At 43.7% G+C, this 9,153-nt stretch overlaps 1 protein-coding gene across 1 annotated transcript; it reads right to left on the bottom strand.

Annotated features, from left to right (window-relative positions):
- Nucleotides 1–267: 267 nt before the first annotated feature.
- LOX (lysyl oxidase) lies at nucleotides 268–8,747 on the bottom strand. The gene is made up of 6 exons (XM_068979788.1): nucleotides 7,863–8,747; nucleotides 7,403–7,511; nucleotides 6,196–6,333; nucleotides 4,521–4,677; nucleotides 749–844; nucleotides 268–387 (listed from the first exon to the last, which is right to left on the bottom strand). The coding sequence occupies exons 1-6, from the start codon at nucleotides 8,494–8,496 to the stop codon at nucleotides 268–270; spliced, it is 1,254 nt and encodes a 417-aa protein (XP_068835889.1). The 5' UTR covers nucleotides 8,497–8,747.
- Nucleotides 8,748–9,153: the final 406 nt, after the last annotated feature.

Here is a 9,153-nt window from a genome sequence, read left to right as displayed (position 1 = left end):
GGATCTCCCAGTCAAGAATACTGGAATGGGTTGCCATTCCCTTCTCCAGGGGATCTTCCAGGGATCAAATCTGTGACTCTGTTTTCTAGCATTATCAAAAAAGGATCAGCTCCAATTATATGATAGTGCAGACTCTCTATCATTTTCTACCTTTGACCTATTTTACCAGGAAGCTGCAGTAGTAGTGAAAACAGATGTATGTGTAGAATGCCTGTCAATGAATTAAAACTTATCATCAAGAGAATTACTTAGCTAGGCAAATGGGACTCACGGTGAAATTGTGCAGCCCGAGGCATATGCGTGATGTCCTGTGTAGCGAATTTCACAGCGGACGACATTATTGGAATAGTCTGACTCAGGCACCAAATAGCTGGGATTCACACTGACCTAGGCAAAACAAACATCATCCGTGTTTCAGATTTCATCAGCAGTGTTTACTGGTTAATTTTTTTCCTCTTTCCAGGATGGAGGCTAAAATAGAGGCAGCATAATTCAACTAAATCAGGCAAGGAAGAGGGTGTAAGTTAGGCATGTGGTCAAGTCTGGAGTTTTTGAAGGAGGCTGGATCTTTTTCCATAAAGTTCTTTCAAATAAGAATTTTTAAAATATATCTAGGTTAGTTTAGAAGTAGTTCTAGAAGAAGTATAATTGCTTGCAGGACCATGAATATTTAACATTTGACTCCAGAGAATAAGCCCACTGAGTTGCAATTGAAATACATTATGGGTATATATTCAAAGTTCTCTACCTTGAGAATATAGTTTCCAGGTTTGACATCAGTGATATCAATCCATTGGCAGTCTATGTCTGCATTATAGGTATCATAGCAGCCAGGACTCAAGCCCTGAAACAAATAAAATTCAACAATTAAAAGGATGGTATATGGTTAGAGTGTGCTAAAGAATATGCTTATTATTTGCAAATTAAATTTTAATTTAGTACTTACAAGAGTTTGACATAAAACTATACTTATATTGCATCTCCTTTGAGAAGTATATATTACTCAGCCTTATAGCACCTCCAGCTAAAAAAAATACAGGACTAATATAAGTAGTAGTACATCTTGCTTAAAAGTGTAATAAATCACTAGTGATAAATACAATCTTAAGTGACAAAATAGGCCTCCACCAAAATCCTTGAATATTACCAGTTCAGGAATAAAGGCCACATAATAATCAATTTAGCTCAAATGTCGTCCTATCAGTGGAACTCTCTCCAATTTCTGTTCTTGGAAATTACCTTGCTATACTCTGAAAGCCCATGATACTCAATTTGTGTATACATTTTATGCTGTTTATCCTTCTATTCTCTATATTAAGAATGAATCTACTAGAGATTGTAAGCTCCCTAAGGATGGAGTCTTATTGCATTTTTGAATAGTTAACACTTACGAAGTATGTATTATGTGCCAGGAGCAATTTTAAGCATGTTTTATATATATATATATAAATTTAATTTTCACAACTACACAAGGGAGAAGGTAGTATTAACGCATTTTATGAATGAAGAAACTAAGGCTGTATAAGGTCAGATAGCTCATCCAAGAATAAATAGCTGGTAAGTGGCTGAGCTGGCTTTGAGTTTAGGCATTTGGGGTCCAAGGTCCCTGTTTGTAACCACCACGCTGTAATCTTTCTCACATCATCAATGAATATTTTGTTGTTGTGTTAAAGGGATGAATGCCACGTCAACTCTACTTGCTCAGATACTCACTTCAGTAGTAAATGAGTGCCTTCTAGTGGCTGAGAGGAGAAAAACACCACTAAGATATGGTTCTTGCCCTCCAGCAAGTTAGTCTGGAGAAATTTGCTCAAATTGGAATCCATAGGTATATTCTTGATTCCACTGGTTTTTTATCAGAAATTTTCACTGTTGTATTTTCATTCTAATACTAGTCAAAGTAAATTTAAAAGAATAGGCTGCAGTCATTTAAACTCAATATTGTTTGGTGCTTAAGATCACCTTGGCCACCAGAGAGGGCAGAATCGTCTGGAGCATGCTGGACCAGTGCTGGTTTGCCTGGGCCTCGATTTGGGAAGAACGGAGGGGCTCTGTATTCTCATACAGTACACAACAGTACAGACAGGCCAGACTCAGAAAGGACCTGTGCCACTGCAATGAGAACTGTTTTCCCACGCGGGTCCGTGCCAACCTGTAATCATTCATTAACCTTATGCTGCGTAGTCAATATATTGTGAAGAATTTTCAGTTTCTGATTTCCAGCACATAATTCTTATACTGGCACAGAGTATATACTCAGTGTTACCTATTATCGTTGCTACTTCTCCTACTAGTACCACCTTCATGGCCCTGTAAGGGATTCACCAAATTAGATACCTATTTAAGACTGGTTTAAATAATGCTTATCTTACCTTCAAGTGAACAAGAGCACTTTAAAGAATGCTGACATTGGCACTCTACCTTACTCACATGGCAGAATTTAAGTATAAGTTTTGATTATTTGAACTGGCAAACAAAAAAAGGGGGGTTTTCAGGGCAGTAAGCAAACAGGCATTTCCTGTATTCAAACTTTAAAAACTTAAAAAATGTAGAACCACAGCCAAGACTATATAAATTAACTATTTGGTTTTAGCCAAACATAACTATTGCAAAGAGATCCAACCAGTCCATTCTAAAGGAGATCAGTCCTGGGTGTTCTTTGGAAGGAATGATGCTAAAACTGAAACTCCAGTACTTTGGCTACTTCATGCGAAGAGTTGACTCATTGGAAAAGACTCTGATGCTGGGAAGGATTGGGGGCAGGAGGAGAAGGGGACGACAGAGGATGAGATGGCTGGATGGCATCACCAACTCGATGGCTGTGAGTTTGAGTGAACTCCGGGAATTGGTGATGGACAGGGAGGCCTGGTGTGCTGCAATTCATGGGGTCTCAAAGAGTCGGACACGGCTGAGCGACTGAACTGAACTGAGCTATTACATAAATGAATGAGGTTAATGTAATTTCTAGCTTCATATAGATTTAATACGCAAATTCTTTGCAACCCCATGGATTATACAGTCCATGGAATTCTCCAGGCCAGAATACTGAAATGGGTAGCCTTTCCCTTCTGCAGGGGATCTTCTCAACTTACAGATCGAACCCAGATCTCTCACATTGCATGTGGATTCTTTACCCAGCTGAGGGAAGGGAAGTCCAAGAATTTATATGAGAGTATAAATATAAAGAAGTTATATCTAGTTTTATATTTGGATGCATTTTAAAGGGCCATAATATAACTAAGTCAACACTGGGGCTTTGTGAAGAAAATTTTTCCCTTTAAAGGAAGCCCATGTTCAAGAGACAACCAGTGTAGTGAAAAACACAAATACATTAGTCATTTGCAGTGTAAGATCTAGTGAATAGTGGTTAAATAGGATATAGAATGGAGGATAATTAATAAGAAAGCTACCACATAAAATGAAGTAGGGTCACCAGCCAAGGAGTTGGGGGAGTCACATGCTGCCTATAGTCTTAGATTCAAATATTTGAGCATTGAGCTGTTCAGAGTGCCTCTTCTAAGTGAAGAGAGTAATCTCAAGGTACCCTGCACTGGCAGGTGCTGTGGGACTTAGGGATCACTGGGTGAAAAGGGAATCTTTACACAAACATACGTGTAATGTGAGGTTACATCTTTTTCTTAGAGTAAGCGCTGCCCCAGGGTGAGAGGAACTGAACCTTTCGCCTTCCAATTGCTATGATGTTTAAAGCCCAGAGAAAGAAGGAATGATAATATTTAGGTCACCAGAAAGCTTCCTGCCACAGCCCTGGAATTTGCTTCCCAAGATGCCAGCTGCTGATCCTCTGTGCCCTGAGTTACGTATATTCACTACTCCCTGCCAAGATTTCCGCTGGAGTAAAATTATAATGTCCTTTTACAAATTAGGGTTTCTTATGGAAATACTGGCACGGCTTTTAACTGACACACATTTTCCCATTATAAGACATACAAACTGCTTAGGACAGCACTATTTTTAAAAATCCATCCAAAGGACATCTGACATCAATTATACCGTAGGTTTAAATATATATGCATGGAGAAAGAAACTGTCGTTCTGCTCTTCTCTGCATGATTAAAAGAGACATTTTTTAAAGTGCTTTTTAAGAAACTTATTTCTGTCCTTTTGCTAACCCCAACCACCATTCTATTTTTAGCTCAGATGGAGAGAGAGTTTTGCAGGTGACAAAACATCTCTCTTCTATAGTTACTTACCAGTTGAGTTAAAGAATACAGGATGAGTGCAAAAATGGGAAACTCTTCCGATCTTTTCAGATAATAGACTATTGCTCTTCATTGTGGAACATAGCAAGTATACACCGTGACCTTCTGTGTTGATGGAATACTTTTTAAAAGTAATTTGGATCATCAAGCCGTCACTTTCCTTTTCCCAATAATTGACCGTTTGGACTAGATGACCCCCTGAGTAAAACAGTTTTTCACAAAGATGGCAGGAGGAAAGCAAACAGGTGGCTGCTTTCTCTCTGAAGCATATGGGCTCCTGATTCCAGGTCGCCGTCCTACCTGTGTGTGGGCAGTGCACGCAAACCGCCTGTGGTAGCCGTAGTCACACGACGTGTCCTCAAGACAGAAGCTCGCCTTGTGGCCCTCAGCCACTCTCCTCTGGGTGCTGGCATCAAGCAGGTCATAGTGGCTGAATTCATCCATGCTGTGGTAATGTCTGATGTCCCATATGACACAGAAACAGCAGTCAGTAACATACAGAGACAGCAGTGAGGATTCTAGATGACCCCCCCACACACACTGCTTCCCACATTTGTTTTTGCATCAAAATTGGGATCAAGTTGAGCTTCTTAAAGCTCGATCCATGCTAGATTTTTTTTTCCAGGACAAAAATTTATCAAAATGGTAAGGCTTTAGCTTTGGTATGTGGGAAAAAAGACTTATTTTGAGTATTCTGCTTTTTTATTTCACCCTGTTTTATCTTAGAAGATTAAATAGAGATAGTAAATTATCTTTGTTTAAGTGAAACTTGTCATATGTTCTCTAGTATATCTCCTTTGGCTGCTACTACTGATGTTTCATTCCAAAAGAGAAGAGCAGTTTTCTCTTGGGAGGTTTCTGTGAAATTTTTAAAAATTGTATTCTCACACATTTAATCCATACTAAAATGCAAAGGAGAAATAAAAGCATGTTTTATCCACCATTCTTATTTAACTAGTATAAACTTTTATTCATAAATCTACTTCAGCAGCAAAGTAGTTGCTCACTTTTTTTTTTTCATTTCATTTAAGTGAAGGTGCTGAACTGTTCATTTTCTCACATAAGAAGAGAACAAAAAGTAATGGCTCAAACTGTAGAAATTTTAAGACCATAAAACAGGATTTCCTGGCAATGAACACCTAAGCAAGTTACCAAGTCATACTGTAGAATTGGTGGTGGTGGTGTAGTTGCTAAGACAAGTCCAACTCTTTGCGACCCCAAGGACTGCAACCCACCAGGCTCCTCTGTCCATGGGATTTCCCAAGCAAGAATACTGGAGTGGGTTGCCATTTCTTTCTCCAGGGAATCTTAACAACTCAGGGATTGAGCCCAAGTCTCCTGCATTGGAGGTAGATTCTTTACCACTGACCACCAGGAAAGCCCTACCTATAGTACACTGGGACAAAATTCTAGTGAAGCTAACTGATGTAATCTTATCGACAGTTTTAATAAGCTGGGCTTAAAAGAGTTTCCAGTTTAAAAGATAACAATATATAGTAACTGATGTATTATCCTAAAGATGAATTTCCTTGATTATGTCAAATTATATAGAGAAATTCTAAGTATAAATAACAGCAATTTTCTTCCTTTGTGTAAGAATTTATCATATCAAGAATCACCTGTAATTTAGAAAATGAACTTACAGTTGCCAGGAGAAGAAGGGATAGTTAGGGAGTTTGGGATGGTCATGTACACACTGCTATATTTAAAATGGATGACCAGCAAGGACCTATTGTATAGCACATGGAACTCTGCTCAATAGTATGTGGCAGCCTGGATAGGAGGGGTTTTGGGGGGAGAATAGATATATGTATATGTATGGCTGAGTCCCTTCGCTATTTACCTGAAACTGTCACAACATTGTTAATCAGCTATACCCTACTACAGCAAAAAGTTAACTCTTAAAAAACATAAAAAGAATCACCTGTAAAGTGAAAAAGCAACTCAAAAGTACCCAAGAGTCCCATCCACTTACTGGTGACAACTGTGCCATTCCCAGGAATATCTTGGTCGACTTGGTAGGAAATCAGATGTCCCTTGGTTTTTCACTCTCTGGGGAAATCTTAGCAGCACCCTGTGATCATAATCTCTGACATCTGCCCTGTATGCTGAGCTGTGATTTTACAAAGAGAAACATTATGATTTTCACAGAATACGAACTAAACTAATATAACTACAAGCAAAACCTTCCAAGAGTTCACTGCCCTCTTCTCCCAACGAGGTTATCAGTTCCAAAAGACTAGAGCATTTTGCATACATTTTTTCCTCACCCAGTTAAAGAAGATGTAAATTGGGGAAATAACCCTGAAAGAGTATACCCAGATAAGATAAATAATTTAGTAACTTTAAAACAATGGCATTACTGTAAGACTACCATAGGGAATGCAATGGTGTGTGATGCAAGACTCTAGTAGAATGTAAATGATGAGCTTGGATTTCTTCTCTTCTTTTAGCCTGACAGTTATAAAGGAGGTGAAAGAAATTGACACAATAAATAAACATTTCTGTCTTGTAAAATATTTTGTGTGAATATATATTCAAATTCTATCGAAAACCTTATTTTACATTTAAAGAAATTGTGTGTCTTATCAAAACATCTTTTACTCCCTCTGCTGGTTTCCCAGCAGCAAACTCAGGGAATTTCATTGCCCAAACTGCTAAGATTTTATTTTAGTACTAATGCAAAAGCAAAGCTCTTGCTCCTGATCTTATTCTGGCTAAAGTAATGCCAAAGCAACTAAGTTAATTGTGACTTCAAACAAAAGAAGAAAACAACCACATCCAACGGAGGGGTGACACACTGGCCAAGTGGCCCCCGATGTTTTGAGGGGGTTTTAACAAGCTCTTCTATTACAGTATTTTTTCCACGGTATAGTAGTTTAATAGAACGTCATTGGAAACAGTTGGCTCCAAAGTTTAAGGATCTTGGAAAAAGAATAGGAGACCTCCACTCTCCAGGCTAAGGGTTTGCTTAATCTCGCTGATTTATGCCACGGTTTGAAAGTCAGAACCGACAGAAATCTTCCATATTTTAATTTTCCACCCAGGTCAGCATGCCCGAGAGATCACGTTCCACTTCCTAACCCTTGTCTGCACAGAACAAGAGTGGTCAGGATCAAGCACCTGAGGAGCCCCCTGGAACCAAGACGGGGGAGCTAGGCCGAGGAGATCCCAGCTGGTACCTGGCCAAGCAGTTTTCCTCCGCAGCGCATCTCAGGTTGTACATGGCCATCTTTTGCACGTATGTGGAAGCCTGGATGTAGTAGGGATCGGGCACCAGGTCCGGAAGACCTAAACGTCAGCAGGGGATGGGCAAAGCAGTGAGACAATTTAGCGGCCCCCACCCTGGCTCCGGGTCCCTCCAAGTGCCTTACTCCTCACCCTTAAGTCAACTGGGCTGCGGTGTTGGGCTGCGGGTAGCAGAAGAATGGGGACGCCCGGGGCTGCAAAGTAAAGTGGAAACGAAGCAGGAGGGGCCAGGCGCGCGCGGTTTGCACCAAATTCCAGGGCTGCCTCGGCCGGCGCAGGGGGAGGGATGGGATCTGCACTGACCAAGGCCTGCCGCGCCCAGGCAGCCACGTCGGGGAGACGCGGAGCTGGGGTGACGGTGCGCGGGGGTTAGCGGAGGCTGGGGGTGCTTACCATACTGGAAGTAGCCGGTGCCGTATCCGGGCCGGTACCTGCTCCCAGGCCTGGGCCTTTCGTACGTGTCGTAATAGTTGTAATAGGGGTTGTCGTCGGTGTACTTATAGGGGTTGTACGGGTCGTCGCCCACCATGCCGTCCACGTCCACGCGGTTAGGCGGTCGCAGGTTACTGAGCGTCGGGACCTCTCCCGGTGCCGTCTGGTTATCAGCGCGCGAGGTCCCAGCCTCGTGGGCCCCAGACGTCGAGTAGCCAGCTTGGAACCAGTGGCGGGCGACGGGCCTGGGGCGGCCGGCTGCGGCTGCAGAGGGGCCGGCCGTCCGCACTCGCGCCGCCGCGGTGCGGTTGTTGCGGAGCAGCAGGATTGGTGTGCGCATCTGCGGGGCGGTGGCGTTGGCGGCCCCCGGGGCGGTGGCGCCGGGGTCCCGTCGCCGTTGCGGCTGGTACTGCGAGCCCAGGCTCAGCAGGCTGAACACCTGCCCGTTGTTCTCCCATTGGATCTTCTGGCGCCAGGCGCCGGGAGCCGCCGCCTGTTCGCGAGGGGTCTGCCGGTGGCTGGCGGCCGGCGGGGCGCAGCGCACGAGCGCGCAGAGCTGCAGCGACCCGAGGAGTGCGGTCCAGGCGAAGCGCATTGCTCCCTTTCCTGGACTGTCCCCACTCCGGGAAGACGTAGCTCGGAGGGGGGGAGGGAAAAAAAACGGGGCTCAAGTCACGTGAGGGAGGGGAGAACTCTTCAACCGAGGAGGCGGGCTGGGCGCCCGGGTATCTCAGTCCCTACCAAGCAATGCCTAGGGTGGGCTGCAGACCCTCTGCCGTAAAGGCGGCTGGTGAGACGTGGCACTCTCCTCTCTTCTCTTTCTCAGTCCTTCTGGAAGGCGACGGGGAGCGGCGTGGCGGCCCCGGCGAACGGGCAGTGTCTGGAGTGAAGGAAGGAGGAGAGATTTTTAAACTTTCTGGCACATTTGCAAAGTTACACAAGCCGTTCTGGCCCGGCCGCCCCTCTGCTATTTGTTCACGTAATGTGATTGGAAACGTGCAAGGCGGACAGCTCCTCGCCGCTGCCCCTCCCTCCCCTCCCCTCCTCTCCCCTCCCCTCCCCGGCTTGTCCTCCTCCCCCCAGACACGTTGCACAGGGAGCGTTAAGGGGAAAGAACAAAACGGAACACACATCCTGAGACACACTCGGCTTAATCTGGGGCGAACATGCAGGAATTTCAAAAGACTCAGACAGGCAAAGGCAGCCAGGCCGTGGGGCGACGCCAAAATATGCATGAAGAAAAATGCTATTA

This window comes from Capricornis sumatraensis, chromosome 9 (genome assembly GCF_032405125.1).
Source record: "Capricornis sumatraensis isolate serow.1 chromosome 9, serow.2, whole genome shotgun sequence".
Classification (NCBI taxonomy): Eukaryota; Metazoa; Chordata; class Mammalia; order Artiodactyla; family Bovidae; genus Capricornis; species Capricornis sumatraensis.
This window is presented reverse-complemented; position numbering and strand designations above follow the sequence as displayed.

Excerpts from the sequence above, each read along its gene's own strand:
- LOX (XM_068979788.1), bottom strand. The coding sequence starts at position 8,496 with ATGCGCTTCGCCTGGACCGCACTCCTCGGGTCGCTGCAGCTCTGCGCG. Across the intron at positions 6,334-7,402 it reads GAGGAAAACTGCTTGGCCAG|CTCAGCATACAGGGCAGATG; the intron begins GTACCAGCTGGG and ends GTAAAATCACAG. Across the intron at positions 845-4,520 it reads CGTGCACTGCCCACACACAG|GGCTTGAGTCCTGGCTGCTA; the intron begins GTAGGACGGCGA and ends TATTTGTTTCAG.